The sequence below is a fragment of the Schistocerca piceifrons genome, chromosome 5 (genome assembly GCF_021461385.2).
Source record: "Schistocerca piceifrons isolate TAMUIC-IGC-003096 chromosome 5, iqSchPice1.1, whole genome shotgun sequence".
Taxonomy (NCBI): domain Eukaryota; kingdom Metazoa; phylum Arthropoda; class Insecta; order Orthoptera; family Acrididae; genus Schistocerca; species Schistocerca piceifrons.
In genome coordinates, this window is record NC_060142.1 from 481,323,511 (window position 1) to 481,344,834 (window position 21,324).

Consider the following 21,324-nt stretch of genomic DNA (forward strand, 5'->3'; position numbering starts at 1 on the left):
GTTCGAGCCGAAAGTGAATTTGAATATGGTACAGATCGAGACTTGGCAAGAAAATGTCTGGTTGCATGGTTGTGTTTATTTCATTTATTTATTTTTATTAATGTCAGAGATGGGAATTTTGTCCCAGTTTTGAGGAATATTATAAACTATTTTTAGTCTGAAGTATTAATTTGTAGCTGTGTTATAAAATTGTGTTATTTTTAATAGGAGGTCCAGTATCAAACAAAGTGATATGATGTTACAAGAACTGAGATTTTATGGTGTTTCTGCACCCTCAGGATTAAGTTGTTGGTTCGTAGCCCAGCGGACAGTGCAGCATTGTTCTCTTCATTATTTCCAAACAGTCAAATCGCAAAGAAAATGCAGCTGTACAGCATTGTGTACAGATTGGCACCATAAATGAGACATAAACTTGCTGACCTCTTTGACAAATGTGAAATGAGCTTACTCATATTTTGTGAAAGTATGAGTACTTTTTCTAGAAAAAGCCAGATGGATTTATACATATGATTCTGGGACTATGATAAATCATTAACAACATCACATTACTTTGCTTCTGTTTTTCTGAAACGTGCAGAGCAAACGTGAATTTAAAACTTTCAAGTGATTTTAACAAGGAACTAAAAGAATCCTTAGATTCTCTCCAACTGCTGCAAATTGGAACTGCAGTTAGCGCACATTATGTGGCGCTTTCAAAACAGGTGTATCGAAAACTAATCAGGAACTTGTGCCATTTTTGAGAGCATTTTATTATTTATTTCATGATTCACCTGCATGGAGGACACAACACGCTGAGCTAACTGGATCTTCATTTTTCCTAAGTCATTTTGTGGAACATGATGGGTTGAAGCTGAAAAGGCTGTGGAAATTCTTGAATGTACTCAGACTTACAATACTGAGATTAAGAAATTGAAAACTATTCCTCAGTCATAAAGTTTCAGAGTGATTTCTGAAGCTCTCAATGACAAATTGCTCCAGAACTGACACTTTTCAGTTAAACAGCATGCTTGTTGGCCCCATTTTTACTCTATTTTCAGAATGATGTCCCAGTAGCTCCATTTCTCTATGATATACTACATAATCTTATGAACATTTTGATGCAGTAAGATATGAAATTAGATGTCTTAAAAGGAAAAAATTCATCTTTGAAAAAGCAACGTGAGTGATGTAAAGCATCTTATTACAGCAAGACAGTTCAATCTGGACATTGCTACAAGAAGTGCACTGAAAAAAATTGAATGTTACATGAAGAGGAAATACTGTTGCTAAAGGAAAACGTGTGAGCATGTGTTATTGACACAGTAGAGAAGTTGTGAGAAAGATCACACCTCAAATACAACTTAATGCGTGCAATTTCCTTCTTGAATCCAGGAATCAAATTAAACCAGGAAGAAACTCAAAGATGATTGACAATATGTCTTGAAATTTCAGTATCAAATGGAAGAAAATTGGGTTCAAAGGCAGACTGTATCAAACTTGAATTTGTGAAGATCTGCAGATAAAAAAGAATTGAAGATGAGATGAAATGTTACAAGGGAAGTGAAAATCATCTTGATAAGTTCTGTATCAATATAATCAAATTATTTTCAAAGCCAAGCCCAAATTTCTGAGATTTTGTGCAAATTATTTTAATACAATCAGATGGAAACACTTTTGTTGACCAAGGCTTTTCTGTAGAATCCAGAATTGTGGTTGAAAATCAAACAGCAAAAAGCCTAATTGCTCAAGGATACATATATGATGCAGTCCAGGACGCAAAAGGAGTTGACAGTTTAAGCATCGACAAAAGTCGTATACACTGTTTTCACAATGCACATCCTTAGTACAGGGACGATATGAAACATAAGGCAAAGGAAGGTGAAAGAGAAAAGGAGGAACCGTTCTTGAACAAACTAAAGCAAGCTCAAATAAGAGAATTAGAAACAAAAAGAGCACATATGTTGAGTGAAGCCTGAAAGATTTCGGCATAGATAGAAAATTTAAAGAAATGATTTGTTCATTTTTACCATGACTAAATTGTACAGTTTGTTCCCTTTAATCGGCAAGTTACAGTGTATATATGTTTGTAAAAACAGAGTTTGTATTTTTTGTTTTGTATTTTTTATTGCCTATTAGTTAAAATACATTATTTAATATTTTAAAAAGTTTTAATTTGCATCTATGATTTATACTACTAAATAGATACTTTGTAATTACGTATGCATAGTGTAATAATTATCAACATAAAGTTTTGAAAAAGGGATTTTTAGCCTCAGTTTTAATTAAAAAAAAAGTAACAAGAAAAAAATTGTCCTTGAAAAACCTGGAAAAAAACCTTGACTTTGAAAATTATGAATCACTGGACACCCTCAGATATGAACACAGTTTTCAAACTGTAGAAAAGTGTTATAGGATAATAAACAAAAACAATAATAAGGATCATTGTAAAGATCTGTTACACTGTTGTTCTAAATATTAGTGATTTTAGCTACCCTGTTGAATACATTCTCAATCTGTTATGGACTTGAAAAACAACGTTCATAATGACTCCATGAACAGCTCTTTCCATAGCTACTGAACAGTATATAGACTGAACTTACACTTCAGACTCAAAGTCACAAAGTTTACAGGAGATTAAAAGAGATAATGAAAAATAACAAAGCATCAGGAGAAGACCAAATCATTGCAGAATTATGAAAAAATGCAGGAGAAAATCTTATTGCAAAACTCAAAGGATTTATACATGAAATCTGGAAAACTGAAATAATCCCCACAGATTGGAAGACAGCAATCATACATCCTCTGTACAAAAAAAGGAAGTAAAACAGACCCCAACAACTACCGTTGAATCTCTTTATTGTCAATAACATACAAAATTCTGTCTAAAGCTGTACTAAGCTGAGCAGAACCTCAGCTGGATTCAAAACTAGGCAAATACCAAGGTGATTTCAGAAAAGGTCGATCATGCGTAGAACAAATCCCTAACTTGAAAAACTCGATGAAATATTTGCATAGTACTGCAAACAAAAGTTATGTCATCACGTTTGTCGACTTTAAAAAAGCACATGACAGTACAAACCGAGAATCCCTTTTTGAAGTGTTAGCAGAATTTGGACTAGATCAAAAGACAACAAACATCATAAAAGAAACACTCGTGGAGAACAAATCCAAAGTAAAATTTAGGGGAGAATTGAGCACAGAATTTGAAATAGACACAGGAGTACGACAAGGGGATGGACTGTCCCCAGTGCTCTTCAATTGTGCTCTTGAAAAAGTTGTTAGAGAATGGAGAAAAGCAGGTACACCAGCACACAGACTGGGACCAAAACATAGGGGCATAGAATTAGACTGTTTAGCATTTGCTAAAGACATGGCACTGATCGCCCAAGACATTACTGATGCACAGAAACAGCTAGAATTATTACAATAGCAGTCAGCAAAAATAGGATTACAAATTTCATTTGAAAAAACAAAATTTATGACAGACATCAAAGATGCACCTTCTGATCTCAAAATTGGTAATAACTACATCTCTAGAGTAAAAGAATTTAAATATTTGGGTGAATGGATTGCAGAAAATTGTAATGAAAATAAATCTGTCAGATCAAGAGACGGCATTTCAGTTAGCAAAAAAAAAAACGTTTACAACTAAGAGTGTCTGTCGTAGAACTGCAAACTATGATACTACACAACAGTAATTAAACCCGAAGCTCTTTACGCATCTGAGACACTAAACCTTCAACACAGAACACTACAAGGGGAATTAGAAGTGAAAGGACATAAAATAATGAGGAAAATCCTAGGACCAAGAACTAAAGATGGTGTGCAAAATCCAAAACTCAATCAAGAAATACAGGGCTATTACAAATGATTGAAGCGATTTTATAAATTCACTGTATCTCCATTCATTGACATATGGTCACGACACACTACAGATACGTAGAAAAACTCATAAAGTTTTGTTCGGCTGTAGTCGCGCTTCAGGTTTCTGCTGCCAGAGCGCTCGAGAGCGCAGTGAGACAAAATGGCGATAGGAGCCGAGAAAGCGTATGTCGTGCTTGAAATGCACTCACATCAGTCAATCATAACAGTGCAACGACACTTCAGGACGAAGTTCAACAAAGATCCACCAACTGCTAACTCTATTCGGCAATGGTATGCGCAGTTTAAAGCTTCTGGATGCCTCTGTAAGGGGAAATCAACGGGTCTGCCTGCAGTGAGCGAAGAAACGGTTGAACGCGTGCGGGCAAGTTTCATGCGTAGCCCGCGGAAGTCGACGAATAAAGCAAGCAGGGAGCTAAACGTACCACAGCCAACGGTTTGGAAAATCTTACGGAAAAGGCTAAAGCGGAAGCATTTCTTAAACAGGAGATTGGAAAACCGATGGATCGGTTGTGGTGGAGATCATGATCAACAATTCATGTCATGGCCTCCACGCTCTCCCGACTTAACCCCATGCGATTTCTTTCTGTGGGGTTATGTGAAAGATTCAGTGTTTAAACCTCCTCTACCAAGAAACGTGCCAGAACTGCGAGCTCGAATCAACTATGCTTTCGAACTCATTGATGGGGACATGCTGCGCCGAGTGTGGGAGGAACTTGATTATCGGCTTGATGTCTGCTGAATCACTAAAGGGGCACATATCGAACATTTGCGAATGCCTAAAAAAACTTTTTGAGTTTTTGTATGTGTGTGCAAAGCATTGTGAAAATATCTCAAATAATAAAGTTATTGTAGAGCTGTGAAATCGCTTCAATCATTTGTAATAACCCTGTATATAAAAATATCTGCAAAATAACAGACACAATGCACATGAGAAGAATCCAATTCATGGGGCATTTAGAAAGAATGGACTCAAACAGGTTAATGCACAAAATCCATACATTTTTAAACAACAAAACTACAAGACCAAACTGGTACAGACAGACGGAAAAAGACCTGAGAGAATTAGGGTCTCCAAATCTACTTGACAGAAATGAAATCAGAAACACACAGAATTTAAGGAAGAAGAGAGAAAACGTGTGGTCTACGCAATGAAAGCTAGCCCATTCATTGCTTATGAAGGAATACTGGGCGAAAATGAAGACTAACAAATGTTGATTACGCGTGGTCCTAAGTGATCCATCTGTGAAGAAGAAGAAGAAGAAAGTACATAGTACAACAAACTGCCAGAGGACATAGGAGCTTATTAAAACAAACTTATTTGAAAAGCATTTAAAAAGTACCTGTTGAGCACTTCCTTCTAAAAAGTGAAGGCTTACCTGGATAATACAGAGTAGCAGTTTGATAAAAAAAAAAGTAGTAATTAAAATACATCCATTGTTTCAGAGTTCAGTTTTGTGCTATCACTGTTTTTGTTTTTGCCATCAGGGAAAAAGCCTTACTCCAAAGCTCTGCAGTTGATAATAGAATGGGGTCTTTTGGTTTGAAGCTGTGTGGAGGGTCGGTCTTTGGGTTTGAAGCTGTGTGGAAGGTCTGAACCAAAGGCTTCTTTGACTCTTGTGATGGTCTTGGCTGCAGATTTTTGGACCTTTATTATCAGCTAGGGAATTCAAGGACTCGTCTTGATAAGTCAGGGATGCACCACACAAAGGAAGCAGCTAAACAAGTGGTAGCAGAGTACTTGTGTAGTGAGTGCTCATGGCTCCTCTTCCCTCCCCCCCTCCTTGGAATAGGTGATAGGTTGAGGTTCTCTGATGAACACTTGTCAGACGACTCTCAGACGACTCTCAGACTGCGAAACCAGACCATGTTTGGAGTAAAGAAACATAGACTGTCAAAATTGTATCAGTAAATTGTCAAAGTATTTGTAACAAAGGTCTTGAATTTACTGTCCTCCAGGAAACTTCTCATACTCAGTTATTTTCGGGACTGTGAACTGGCCGAAACCTGAAGTAGGAAGCTCAGAGATATTCAGCGATTCATGGAATGTATATTAAACAGACAGATTAGACACCATAATTGGAGGTGTGTTCGCTGCAGTTGACAAAAATATTCTCTCTACTGAGTTCAAATAAGCATGTGACAGTGAAGTTCCCTGGTTGCATATAACAGATCTAGGTGAAATCAACTTCATTGTTGGATTTTTTTTACGAACCACCCAATTCTAGTGTTATGGTTTTAGAGCCATTGACAGAAAGTCAGATCTTGCAATATTAGTTGGAGACGACTTCAACCTGCCAAGTAGCGACTGGGACATCTATGGTTTCATTGCAGGGGCACAGACAGATAGTCTTGCGAAGTTATTTTGAACACAGTTTTCTGAAAACTGTCTTGAGCAGCTAGCTACATAGTGCACATGCAATGAAAATATTTTAGACCTCATAGCTACAAACAGGTCTGACCTAATTGACGGCATCAGTATAGAGATAGGGAGTAGTGACCATGAAATCATCATAGCAAGTTTGGTTACTAAAGTTTATAAATCAATCAAAAGGATAGGAGGGTATATCTGCTAGAAAGGACAGATAGACACTTGTTAGCATCCCACGTAGACAAAGAATTCACGTCATTTAGTTCCAGTACAATGGACATAGAGGAATTATGGACAAAGTTTAAACGGATTTTAAATCATACTTTGGGGAAGCATCTGCCTTGTAAGTGGAGTAACAGGGTATATACATCCAGGGACAATGGGGAATCTGTGAAAAATTTTTCAGTTTTCAGTTAAATTTTTGTACTTATGACTGGTAAGAACTGATAAACTAACGAAGAATTTTACTACATCCTGCCACTGCAGAATAATACTGCAGCAATAAAACATAAATGGGGGTAAAAACAAAACTTAACTTGCAGAAGGAAATGCAACCTTTACAACAATAAAACGCATTGCCCCCCCCCCCCCCCCCCCCACCGTCTGCCAACAGCAAAATGTGTCAAAGGCTTTGGGATGAAAACTGTGTAATACTTCATAACAACGAACTGCTTCCAATGAGCGTGATGTTACAACTATTTACATTTGGTTAATTTTTGCAGTTGCCAGTGGGCTCATCCGCATGGGCAATCGAGTCACGTTGAACACGAGATTATACAGTACTGGTACTCCAAGAAAATTTGCATCCCAAAAACTACACTGAAAAGCTTATTATCAATTTGGGGGCTCCTTCTTTGTGAATCTGGAAATACGAATGTGCACTTTAAGCCGTTGTAGCTGCGCACGTGCGGTAATGCATATTTTCTGGCCCTCTCCAACAACTGCTGATTGGAAAATATTGCGAATAGTTGTTTGAAAAGTATTACTTTCAAAATAAATTTCATTTTACGCAAGATGAATTATATTACATGTGAGAATGTACTTTTGTTTAAAACTTTTGAGCCAGCCACTTACAAGAGTTTTGAGCCCAGAAGACAGACATTTATGTCATGATTTAAAATTTTACTAGCATTTTGTGTTATGCGTCTTCAAGTGTAACAAACCCATAAAAGCCCAAATATTATTTGTGAAAACTTAGCTTTTCTTGTAGCTACATGATGTATTTTAATTTAAACCACTAACTTCCCCTATTTGCATGCTCGTGCTACTTCAGTGATGTTACCATTGGCCAGCTACATCACATGTCCTGTGCTATGAATATCTGCTACCATCAGCTGGTGAGATCACGTAACACGAGCTATGACTGGCTTACAAAAATGCATCGCAATCTCAACTTTGATGCTTCAGAAACTAACATGCTGTGTTTAGTGGAATTCAAATATATACTTTTCGTAATACGAAAATATGCAGCACATCGTAATACGAAAATATGCAGCCTACATATTGCTGCACATCAAAACTCTTACCTTCTAAAGTGCCGGAAAGTTCTATGCTGGTGTATAAAACCTTAACCATTCAAATGGATGATAAGTTTTGCAGTTCTGAAGAAAAGTATACTGTCACTTAACATGGGAAAAGTGTATTTTTAACCAGGAAAAAACCCTGGAAATATTTTTTAATTTTTTAATTTTATTTTTATTTTATCAGTCTATGCACCATGACTAAGGACAGAAAAGACCCACTGTGGTATAACAATGATATTTGAAAAATGCTGAGGAAGCAAAGGCTGTGGCACTCTCAGTTCAAAAGAGAGTGCACTAATGACGAAACGAAAAAGTTGACATAAATTCGTGCAGCTGTAAAAAGTTCAATGCACAAAGCTTACAATGACTACCACTATCATACCTTACCAACAGAGGTTGCCAAGAACCTGAGAAAATTCTGGTCCTGTGTAAAATTGCTAAGATCTAAGGCTTCTATTCAGTCACTTGTTGATCAGTCTGGAGTTTCAGTAGAAGATAGCAAACATAAACCTGAAGTTTTAAATTTCGTAGTTAAGAAGTTATTCACACAGGAGAATCATAAAAAACTGTCATTTGACCATTGTCCAGACTCTAGTTATGGAGGACATAGTAAAAAGCATTGCTGGTGTAGAGAAACAACTGAAAGATTTGAAAGCAAATTAGTCGCAAGGTCCCGATGGAATCCCAGTTTGGTTTTATGTAGAGTATTCTGCAGCATTCGCCCCATACTTAGCTTTTAGTTATTGTTAGTTTCTCGCCCATCACAAAGTCCCAAGTGACTGGAAAAAAGTGGAGGTGACTCCTGTATATAAGGAGGATAAAAGAATGAACCTGCAAAATTACAGACCAATATCTTTAACACCGAGAAAGCATCACTCATTTGAAACTCAGCTTGCCACTTTCTCACATGAGATCCTGCGAACCAGGGATGGTGGGCAACAGGTGGATTCGGTATTTTCAAATTTCCGTGAAGTATTCAACATGGCGCTACACTGTTAATGAAGGTCCAAGCATATGGAGTAGTGTGTGGTTTGACGTAGTCACATCAGTTAAATATCGAGGTGTAACATTGTAAAGCAATACGAAATGGAATGAGCATGTAACGACTGTAATAGAGAAGGTGAATGGTTGACTTCAGTTTATCGGGAGAATTTTAAGAAGGTGTGGTTCATCTGTAAAGGCACCACATATAGGGCACTATATATATTAAAAAAATAAAAAATAATAAAAAAAAGCTGTTTAGTACTGTTAGCCCTTGGGATTCGCACCAGGTTGGATTAAAGGAAGACATCAGAGCACTTCAGAAGTGGGCTCCTAGATATGTTGCCGATGGCTTTGAACTATGTGCAAGTGTTACAGAGATGCTTCAGGATCTCAAATGGGGATCACTGGAGGGAAGGTGACATTCGTTTTGAGGAGTGCTATTGAGAATATTGAGCAAGCAGTAAAGGAAACAAAAGAAAAGTTCGGAGTAGGTATTAAAAGCCATGTAGAAGAAATAAAACCTTTGAGGTTCGCTAATGACATTGTAATTCTGTCAGAGACAGCAAAGGATTTGAAAGAGCAGTTGAACGGAATGGACAGTGTCTTGAAAGGAGGGTATAAGATGAACATCAACAAAAGCAAAACGAGGATAATGGAATGTAGTCGAATTAAGTCGGGTGATGCTGAGGGAATTAGATTAGGAAATAAGACACTTAAAGTAGTAAAGGAGTTTTGCTATCTGGGGAGCAAAATAACTGATGATGGTCGAAGTAGAGAGAATATAAAATGCAGACTGGCAATGGCAAGGAAATTGTTTATGAAGAAGAAAAATTTGTTAACATCGAGTATAGATTTAAGTGTCAGGAAGTCGTTTCTGAAACTATTTGTATGGAATGTAGCCTAGTATGGAAGTGAAACATGGATGATAAATAGTTTGGACAAGAAGAGAATAGAAGCTTTGGAAATGTGGTGCTACAGAAGAATGCTGAAGATGAGATGGGTAGATCACATAACTAATGAAGAGGTATTGAATAGAGTTGGAGAGAAGAGGAGTTTGTGGCACAACTTGACTAGAAGGAGGGATCGGTTGGTAGGACATGTTCTGAGGCATCAAGGGATCACCAATTTAGTATTGGAGGGCAGCGTGGAGGGTAAAAATCATAGAGGGAGACCAAGAGATGAATCCACTAAGCAGATTTAGAAGGATGTAGGCTGCAGTAGGTACTGGGAGATGAAGAAGCTTGCACAGGATAGAGTAGCATGGAGAGCTGCATCAAGCCAGTCTCAGGACTGAAGACCACAACAACAACAACAACAATTGAGAATATTTAGAGAACCAGCATGTGAGACTGACTGCAGAGCAATTCTCCTGCTGCGAACGTACATTTCGTCCTTAAGCCCGGAAAGAACCTAACGTCTCTTGACAGCTACCACCAATTAGCCTGACGAATGTACTTTGTAAATTGCTTGAAAGGACAGTCAGCTTCAAATTATGTTGGGTACTCGAATCTTGGGGCCTCTTGTCCCCGTATCAGTGTGGGTTCCGGACAGGACGCTCTCCAACTGACCATTCACTCAGATTGGAATCAGTCACCCGACAGGTGTACTCTCACTACTGGCACCTTGTCGCGGTCCTCGTTGACCTACATAAGACAGACAACATGGCTTGGCGCCATCATATTTTAGTTACTCTCCATGACTGGGGCTTCTGTGATTTTTACCCACGAGTTTTTATCTCACCGGCTCTTCCGGGTTTGAGTTGGCACTTCATCAACGCACCACTGATTTAGGAGAACAGTATCCTACAGGGTTCTGTGCTAAGTGTCACACTCTTCCTCCTTACCATCAATGGCCTTGTGACCTCTGTTGGGCCTCTGGTTACCTCAGCACTGTATGTGGACGATTTTTGCATCTGGTGCAGCTCCCACTGAGTAGCATCTGCTGAGCGCCGGCTCCAAGTTGCCATCCGATGGGCCTTCCCATGGCTTTCAGTTATCTCCCTCTAAAATGCAGGATATGCATCTTTGACGTCGACCTACAATACACCCTGATCCGCTACTTTTAGGCGACCAGCTCCTTGATGTTGTAGCACAGTCTCGTTTCTTGGGCCTTATTTTTGATAATAACCTGGCTTGGCTGCCCCACATTCACCACCTAAAGACTACATGTATGCAGAAGCTTAATGCCCTCCGTCTCCTTGCCCACACATCTTGGGGTGCAGACCGTTCCATTCTTCTCCATTTTTACTGCGCTCTGGTCTTGTCCAGACTAGATTATGGTAGTGAGGTTTTATGGCTCAGCAGCTCCTGCTTTGAAACTGCTTGACCCTATCCATCATTGTGGGGTACATCTGGCTGTTGGTGCCTTTCGCACTAGTCCTGTTGATAAGTCTCGTCACAGAAGCAGGGATTCCCCCTCTACACATACGAGAGACCCAACTCCTTGTTCCTTAAGCAGTCGCCATTTGCCAATTCCTTGACCATCCTGTGTACCCTGTGCTCTTTACCAACAAGGGATGTCTCCCTCCTAACACCCGCCCACGGGTGGGATTGCCGGTTGGCATGCGTCTCACTTCCCTGTGTTGGGATCTCCAACTCCACTCACTGGACTGCACCTCGTATTTTTCCTCCCATAGCCTTGCTTGGATGGTGCCTAGACCACAGATTAGGATTGATCTATTCCAGGGTCCTAAAATTTCTGTCGTTCCTGTGGTTTTCCAGCATCTTGTATGTGCCATGCTTGCAGAGTTCCAGGGTGCCACCATCATTTACACTAATGGTTCTACGACAATCGATAAGGTAGGATAAGCTTTCATGTCTCCTACTGGCTTCGAATACCATTTATTGCTGGGATCATGTAGGGTGTTCACAGCAGAGCTTCAAGCCATTCACAGGGCCCGGCTTTTTGTTTCTCAGCCCTCCCTCCACAATGTTTTAATTGCTTCAGACTCCATGAGCAGCCTGCAGGCTATCGAACAATGCTACTCTCGCCATCCTTTGGTCTCTGCTATCCATGGCCACCTTTCTGCCCTTGAGTGTGCTGCCTGTTCAGTTCTTTCTCCGGGTCTTAAGTCATGTGGGCATCCCAAGGAATGAACTGGCTGACCGTTTGGCATCCAGTTGCAGATATGCGGATCTACATCGAATCTCTCTTTGCCCAAAAGTGGAATGCCATCTGGAGCACTTCTGCTCATAGTAATAAACTCCGCACAAGGAGTCTACTGCAGTTTGGCGCTCCTCCTTCTGCTCCTCTCGGAAGGAGTCCATTGTTTTATGCTGGTTGTGCATTGGCCAAACCTGGTCCACCCATTGTTTCCTCCTACGTAACGACCCACCCCCAAATGTGGCTGTGGAGCCAGAGTGATGATATCTCACATATTGGTGGAATGTCCCCTTCTTTTGGCCCTTCATATTAAATATAGTCTTCCTGATTCCTTAAATTTAACATTAGCAGACGATCCTCAGTTGGTTGAACTGGTCCTCAGTTTCCTCTGTGAGAGTGATTTTTATTTCCAGATATAAGGTTCTACCCTACTCTTGGAGCAGGGGCAGGTTGGTTGTGGTTGGTACTTCTTTTACAGTCTTCTCTGTCTCTGACCCCCATGACCACCCTTTTTTCCAGTTTTTAGATTTGGTCTCACTTTTTATGGCATTACTGTGTGTGTTTAATGTTCATCATTTTATAATTTGACCCCCCCCCCTGACTGGATCCGTCCACTTTTAGCAGACCCTCTTTCTTCCGTGACTAACTTCGGAATCGTGGGACTGATGACCTCACAGTTTGGCCCCATAACCCCTCAATCAATCACTCAATCAACGTACATTTCACATAAGGACCATGACTATAAGATAGACACATTAGGGTTCATACAGAGGCATATAGACAGTTCGTTTTTCCCTTGCTCCATTTGCAAGTGTAATAGGAAAGGAAATGACTAGTAGTGGTACAGGGTATCCTCCGACACACATCATTTGATGGCTTGCAGAGTGTATATGCAGATATAGATTTAGATGTAATATCTCACCCTCTTTCCAAGCTCAACTTTTCACCCATTATGTAGGGATGCTAACTCAATTTTTCAGTCAAGTAAATGGAAGTTGTGGTACAGCAAGTAAAAACAAAACATTGTTATGTTTTTAACAGACTGGCCTTGTATTTAGGAGGATGCAGGTTCTAATCCCCATCTGGCCATGTGATTTAGGTTTTTGATGGTTTACTTGTGTTACTCACATATTGGTTCCAACTATAGGGATGTAGCAGGCTACCTATCATAAACCTGTTAAATTCCCAAACCTGTTAAACTACAGCTTTAGAAAATAAGAAGCTGTTATAGGCATAGAAATGCCAAATTTGGAAAACTATGTAACTTTTGTATTAACTATTACATTTCACTAACTCAAAGATATTTCATTAGGGCCCCAAGCGTCGCAGATGTGGTGTGTGTGAAGCCTGCCAATCACCTGATTGTGGAACATGTAACTCCTGCAAGGACATGGTGAAATTTGGTGGACCTGGTCGAAGCAAACAGGCATGTGTGCAGCGGAGGTGAGGACATAATGTTTGGTATCTGTTACATACTGCTGGCTGTTATTTTTATCTTTTATGCAAATTTCACTTTATCTGTTTTTTATTGCAGGTGTGCAAATATGGCAATTGACGCAGCAGACGAATCTGATGTGGATGATGACGATGATGTTCCAACTACAAAAGTAAAGAGCAATTCATTGAAAATTGGCTTATCTCAAAATCAAAACAAAATTGCAGTACCTCAGGAGAAACGTAGTGTGTCATGGATCGGTGATATGGTTACAAAAATTGGGCCCTTTAAGTATTATAGGTAAGATTCAAAGGAATGTCATTGTTCACATACATTAGAATATGGATTTACATGTTCAGTCCATATTTTTAAATGCATGTGCCCTTTCAAGATGCATATTTGTTCTGTTTCATCCAGCATTATGTAGGAAACATTAAGACAAGCACATTCAACTTTTGCAAGTTGTCAGAAATAAATGCCTTTCAGGAGAACTGAACATTTATCTTCAGTCTCAGTAATTTATGAGAGAGTAGAATGTCATTATACTACTGTGTGCATACATGCAAATTTCTCCGGCCCCTGTCACTCAAAACTGGTGGTGGTAAACAACATATATTTAAAAGAAAGGAAAAAGAAAAACGTGGCATGCTGGTGTATTATCATTATGATAGTATGGATCCAGAACAGCAGAGAGAGAGCTGGCACATGCTGCATCAGCGACATCCAGGATATTTAATATTTGTAGCGCGAGCTGGTGGAGCTACACTTCAGTTTTGCAGTAGATGTATCTGATGACTCGTGTCTGATTTTATCAGAAGTGTGTCACCAAATGTTAATCAGCCTTCGCCACTACTGTTCTTGTCAATAGCTCCCGTTGGGTGTGTGAAACACTTTGTCTATGTGTAGTGTTTTTGCATAGATTTTCTCCCTTCCTCCAAGTTTACACTACGAAAAAGTTAGACTAAGGACTGGTAGATCAAGATCTTTTTTTTTAATGATTCATTTGCATAACATTCAAAAGAAATGGTCACGTTTCTTTGGTTATGCTGGACCTGTGAACATTGTTTAGAAGAGCAAAGAACAGCTAATCATGAGTGATATCTACATTTACATTCATATTGTGCAAACCTCCATGAAAATGAAGTGCTTGGCAGAGGGTTCATCCCATTGTACCAGTTATTAGTGTTTTTTTCTGTTCCATTTCTGTGTGGAGTGTGGGAAGAATGATTGTTTGAAAGCCTCAGTGCGTGCAATAATCAATCTAATCTTATTCTCACGACCCAGATGTGAGTGATATGTAGGGGATTGTAGTATATTCCTAGTCATAATTTAAAGCTGGTCTTTGAAACTTTATTAATAGGGTTTCTTGGGATAGTTTATGTGTATCTTCAAGAATCTTCCAGTTCATTTCCTTCAGTATCTCTGTGACACTCTCCCACAGATTAAACAAACCTGTGATCATTCATGCTGCCCTTCTCTGTATATGTTCAGTATCCCCGTTAGTCCTATTAGATATGGGTCTCACATACTTGAACAATATTCTAGGGTGGGTCAGAAATTGATTTGTAAACAATCTGTTTTGTTGACTGATTGCACTTCCCCAGCATTCTAACAATAAACTGAAGTCTACCACCTGCTTTACACGTGACCGAACCTGTGTGACCATCCACTTCATATCCCTCAGGTATTTGCGAGAGTTGGCTGATCCCAGCAGTGACTCATTGATACTATAGTAGACTATGTTTTGTTTTGTAAAGTGCAAAAGTTTACATTTCTGAACATTCAGAGCAAGTTGGCAGGCTCTGCACTGCGATGAAATCTTATAAATATGTGACTGAGTAGTTATGCAGCTTGTCTCAGATAGGACTTTATCATAGATAACTTCTGTAAAAATCCTGTTTTTAGTATTAATATTCTCTACAAGGTCTTCGATATACAACATGAGCAGCAAAGGTCCCAATACAATTCCATGGGGTATACTCGAAGTTACTTCTATGTCTGACAATGACTCTCCTGCCAAGATAATGTGCTGTGTCTTCCCTACCAAAAAGTGCTCAATCCTGTCGCAGATTTCACTGTATCCCATTAATGATCGATTTCACTGTACCCCATTAATGATCGAACTTTTGACAATAAGTGTAGATGTGGTACTGAGTCAACTGCTTTTCAGAAATCAAGAAATACTGCATCTATGTGACTGCCTTGATCATTCAGTATGTCAGAAAAGTGCAAATTTCACACAATCGCTGTTTTCAGAATCCATGCTTGTTGGCATTGAGGAGGTCATTCTGTTCAAGATACTTCATTACATTTGAGCTCAGTATATGTTCCGATTCTACAAGAAGTCTGTGTCAAGGTTATAGGAGTTATTGGATGGTGGCTTTGTGTATTGCTTCTACTACCCTTCTTGCAGACAGATCTGCGCTTTCTTCCAACTTCGGGGCAAGGGTTTTCTTCAAGGGATCTATGATAGATGGTAGTTAGAAGAGAGGCTAACTCAGCTGTGAATTCAGTATAGAATCTGACAGGGTTTCTATCAGGTCATGAAGCTTTGTTCAGTTTTAACGATTTCAGCAGTTTCTCAACACCACTGACACAAATACTTATTTCTTTCATCATGTAAGACAGTTGATTTGCCTCAACACAAAATTAGTTTTTTTATCTTTTTAAATGGAAAAGTACAAAGAATTCACACATTGTCTGTCCCCTTACATGCACGGATCAGATTCTTACCTTGCTTTTCTTTACCTTTTGTTCCAAACTAATTTATTTTCCTTTTTATGTCCTGAAAGGCTAATGTAGCGTACTTACTTACACATCTGTGTTACTCTTCATATTAATTTATACATTTGCATACAGTTCATATTTAAGGTGTGTGTGTGTGTGTGTGTGTGTGTGTGTGTGTGTGTGTGTGTGTGTAGATTTTTGTAAATGTAATGAACGAATTTCTTTTCAGTGCATTTTCAATTAATGGTGAAGAAATAAAGGTCAATGACTATGTTGTTGTCAATCCTGGATTGCCAGCAACTCCAGTTTTAATTGCCAAAATTAGCTACTTGTGGGAAGATGAAAAGGGCAGCAAATGGTTCCATGCATCGTGGTTTTGGTAAGTTTAAATCTATAACATTTTATTATTATTATAATAATTAAGCATATTCTGTAATTTAATTCCAAGAATTCTCTTTCTTAAAGAGCGTGTTACTTATTTGTGAGTTTGGATGAAGTGAAATGCTCAGAATTCCTAATGATTGATCGGATATAACAGCTTTATTGTAAGTGGTATATTTTTTTGTCTATACAAAAGAGTGCTGACAACACAAGCGTTATACACTTGCACTTTACTTTTTAATGTGAGTAGTCGATTCTTCCATACTCTGTTTCTTCAATCTACTCATGACAGCCGATGCTTTTGCAATTCTGTTGGTAATCTCAGTGTTAACAGACAAGTTACTACATATTGTAGATCCCAAGTAGGTAAAATTATCAACTACCCGGAGAGGATTGCCATCAATGCTGATGGATGGAAGGTTAGTGGTTCCCTGCGCCATGATCTTAGTTATTTGGAGGCTGACGGTAATACAAAATTTTCCACATGCATGTGATAACTTGTTGATTAGATACTGCAGCTCATCCTCTGAGTTTGAGTTTGCTATCAGAGCTGCATCGTCTTCAAATAACACCTCGCGAATAACAGTTGTATTGACTTTGGTCTTGGCCTTGAAATGGGCAATGTTGAAGAGATTTCCATCAGACTTTTTATGTAAATACAGGGTGTATACGACACGGGACATCTGGGAGATCCGGGAAAAACCCGGGAATTTTTTCGTCCGGGAGAAAACCGGGAAAAACACGGGATTTTTTTAGAATTCCGGGAACTTTTCCATGTTTTAGTTACCAGATTAAATTTTTGTGATTTTGACTGATAAGAACCAATACTCTAACGAAGGATATTACTGTATCCCACTTCTGCAGAATAATGCTGCAGCAAAAAACATGAATGAGAGAAAAAAAACGAAAATAAAACTTAACTTGCAAAGGAAATGCGCAACAACAAAACACAGTGCACATACAAGGGTCTGCCAACCAAAGTGTCTCAAAGGCTTTAGGAGGAATATGCAGTACTTTCTAAGAACAAATTGCCTCCGATGAGCGTGACATGACAGCTGTTTACATTTGATTCATTTGAGCAGTTGCGGGCGGGCTCTTGCGCATGCACAGTTGAGTCGCCTATGAGTAGTACCTTCTCCCGCTTCTGCCTATAGATGTGTGGCTGGGCGCCACTATCTAAATTGCTCCGGTTCGGAAATTTCGTAGATCCAGGGCTGATGCACAGAGCAGTCTGAATTGTAGTGGGGAAGTGGGTAGTCTGCACGTGACCTGTGTTTATGTTTAGTGATTTTGTTGTTTCCTCTTCCTATATTGCTCTCACATTAAATGAAAACAAAACGGATTTCTGTGGCCAGGAGCTACCAAATGAATTAAAATACGTTCACATAATTACGGAAGGCTAAAATATGTTGTTAGTTTCAGGTTTTATTTCCACCTTTCTGACAGTCAAGCATTAATCACCTTGCAGAACAATGAAGTTATTTTTGTCGGTTTGCTAAAGAGATTTGGCTTTTATTAATATTTTGCGCTGAGGCAATCAATTTATTTGAAACGAAGTGTTTAATTTCACACTGTTGGCTAGTTTCAACTGTTCGCTGCATTTCAAGTGCATGTTTTCCATCTTCTAGCTCGTATGGCATTATGCCATAATAAAGAACCAAACATGAGATAATACAGTACTGGTACTCAAGAAAATCTACATCCGAATCTGGACATACGATTGTGCACTTTAAGCCGAATTATGCATTTTAGTATAGTTCACGAAATTCCGATGCTCCTGAAGTATCATTTGATGTCTTGTTTCTTTTATGACATAATGCAAGATCTTTTAATATTTTACACCTACGAACATGCGGGCTTCCTGCGTCATCGAAGCTGCGCAGGCGCAGTGACGACTGTTATCTGGCGCTCTTTGGCAATTGCTGAAACGAACCAATTTCTAACAGGTCACGGGAAAATATTGCGAATGGTGGTTTGAAAAGTGTTACTTTCAAAGTAAATTTCCTTTTACGCAAGATGAACTATGTGCGAGAATGTACGATGTATTTCTTAAATCACAGAGCCTTTGACTCTCATTTAAATCAACTCTTTGAGGACGACCATCTAGAAGAATTTCGAGCCTAGAAGATCAGACATTTACGTCATTATTAAAAATTTTACTGGCACATTTGTGTGATGATGTATCTTAAAGTGTAACACGCGCAAGATGATCAGTATTTTATGTGGAAGCTTAGCTTCTCTTGCAGCTTATTAATCTTAGAGACAATATTATTTGTGAAAGCTTTGTTTTTCTTCTAGCAAAACTATGTGTATTAATTTAAACCATTAACTTTTCTTTTTGTGTGTTCGCGCTACTGAAGAGTGATCTTGCTATTGGTTGACTACACTACATGTCCTGTGCTGTCATCAGCTGCCGAGGTCATGTGACATGAGATATGACTGGCTTACAAAAGCGCGCCGCAATCTTGATTTCATTGCTTCGGAAAGTAACATGCAGTGTTTGGTGGAATTCGAATTTATACTTCCGTAAAATGAAGAAATGCAGCGTACATGTTGCTGCACATCGAAGATCTTTCAAAAACGTGTTTTTTTCCCCCTTGGGTTTTGTTTTCTAAAGTACCGGCAAATTCTACGTCTGTGTAGAAAACCGTAAACATTCTAAGGTTTGATAAGTTGTACAGTGCCGAGGAAAAGTGTACTGTCATTTAACACGGAAAAAGTGTATTTTCAACTGGGAGAAAGTGTATTTCCAACTGGGAAATCCGGGAAAAATCCGGGAATTTTTTTTCCTCGTCCACGTATACACCCTGAAGTACATTTCCTCCTCACAGTCTTCAAAAGCAAATCTCAGCAGAACGGGAAAGAAACACCAAACAGAGTAGGAACTAACACACACCCCTGCTTTACACTGCTATTTATAGGGAATGATTCTGATGTTTTGCCATTGAAACAGACTGTTACTTGCAATTTTTCATGGAAAGAGACAGTTATTCGTAGTAGTTTAGGTGGGTGTCCAAACTTCTGCAGCAACTTGAAGAGCCCAGTTCTGCTCACTAAATCAAATGCTTTGAAGAGGTCAACAAAAGCAATATACAGTGGTCTCTGCTGCTCATGGCACTTCTCTTGCAGTTGTCGTAGAGAAAAAAAATCATGTCCATGGTTGATCGGCCAGGTCTGAAGCTGCATTGAGATTCTGGGTTGATTCAGATGCTAGGAATTGCAATAGCGTTAGGATGACTCTTGCATAAACCTTCCCAACTGCACTCAACAGTGAAATGCCTCAGAAATTGTATGTCTCCTTTCTGTTTATACAAAGTAACAATCTTTCCATACTTAGTGAGACGTAGCCTTCTTCCCGGATGGTTGTGAGAAGTGAATGTAGGTGCTGTAAAAGGACAGGCTTTTCATACTTAATAATCTCTGCAGGGATCCCATCTTCACCTGGAGCCTTCCCATTAGCTAGGCAATCTATCGCTCTGTGAAATTCTTCCATAGTGGGCATTGCGTCGAGCTCTTCCATAACCGGCATTTGTTTGATGGCATCAAGTGCATCCTTGCTTACTTGATTTTCAGCTGCATACAGCTTGAGGTAATGTTCAACCCAGCACTCAATCTGCTTGTCTTCATCAGTAATAACTCCTTCCATCTTTGTCTTCAGAGGAGCTGTTTCTCTGACAGTTGGACCAACTGCTTTCTTAGTACCATCCAACTGCTTTCTTAGTACCATCCTACAGTGCCTTAATGTCCCCAGAAGTGGCAGCTTTCTGTATATCTGCACATAAATTTTGCCAGTAGTTATTTGTGCATCTCCTAGATGTTTGTTGTGTCCTGTTCTTTGCTTCTCGCCAGTTGTCCCAAATTCTTCCATTTGGGTTTCTTTTATAAGCAAGCAGGGCTTTCCATTTTGCCTTAATGACTGGTTCCATCTCCTCCAAATTTTGCTCATAATAGTCCTAGTTTCTATTCTCTTTCATTTCATAGACCAATTCTGTCGTTGTAGGTGGCGTCAGAAAGTTATGCCCATTTGTTATCAATATGCATTTCCTTTTGTGCATTTCTTGATAAAGCACTTTAAAAACTACTGGCAAATTTTTGTTTTCGTTGCGAGCTGTGAACATGATAAGTGTTGATCTGCGGTTGACCTCTCTGTTTAGCATGGTGATATTTCTTAGGAGTGAGCCTCAGTCTGCTTGCCACCAAAGCGTGGTCAGTGTTGCAGTCAGCGTTATGATAGCTTCGGTCAGTAGAACATTTTTTAGGTCTGTAAGCCTAGCTATGACAAAATAAAGTTGGTGCCAGTGATGAGAGCGGGGTTGTCTCCATGTTACCTTTTGTCGATCTTTAAGTTGGAAATATGTGTTTGTGATTCACAGACAGTGAAAGCAGCACACTTCTAGCAGTCTCTGGCCATTATCATTTATTTTTTTCCCACTCCATGATGACCCAGGCAAGTCAGCCACCTTTCATTATCTGACTCAACTCGAGCATTAAATTCGCCTAGAATATATAGTGACTCTGAGCCAGGTACTTTGGCTATTCTCTCGCTGAGTAAACCATAAAACAGATCCTTCTTTTCTACACTGGATATAAGGTGGGAGCGTACACATTAAAGATGTTGATAGTTTTACTTGAAGAGCATACTTCTGAAGTAAGAATCCATTCTGTTCCACCAGGTGGTGGCACAGTACTGTTCAGGAGGGTGTTTTTAACCGCGAATCCTACACTGTTAAGTCTTGGCTCATCTAGTGACTTCCCCTGCCAGAAGAACATGCCATTAGCTTCTCTAATAGAGCTCGTGTCTGGTAGCCGTGTCTCCTTTAGTCCCACAATGTCCAAATTCAAGCGATGGAGCTCCATATCAATAACTGCAGTCTTAAAAATGAAATCAACCTTTTGGTTATCGTCAGTGTATCTTGGACACGTGGTCCTAAAATTCCAGG

General features: G+C 39.3%; 1 protein-coding gene across 3 annotated transcripts in view; it reads left to right on the plus strand.

The window, feature by feature from the left end:
- The window catches only part of LOC124797996 (DNA (cytosine-5)-methyltransferase 1-like), a 245,355-nt gene that overhangs the window by 107,659 nt on the left and 116,372 nt on the right, over positions 1-21,324 (plus strand). For all 3 annotated transcript variants that reach the window (XM_047261181.1, XM_047261182.1, XM_047261183.1), the window contains 3 exons: positions 13,154-13,284; positions 13,376-13,576; positions 16,233-16,382. In XM_047261181.1, coding sequence (XP_047117137.1) covers positions 13,154-13,284; positions 13,376-13,576; positions 16,233-16,382 — 482 coding nt within the window. The remainder of the gene's footprint in view (positions 1-13,153; positions 13,285-13,375; positions 13,577-16,232; positions 16,383-21,324) is intronic.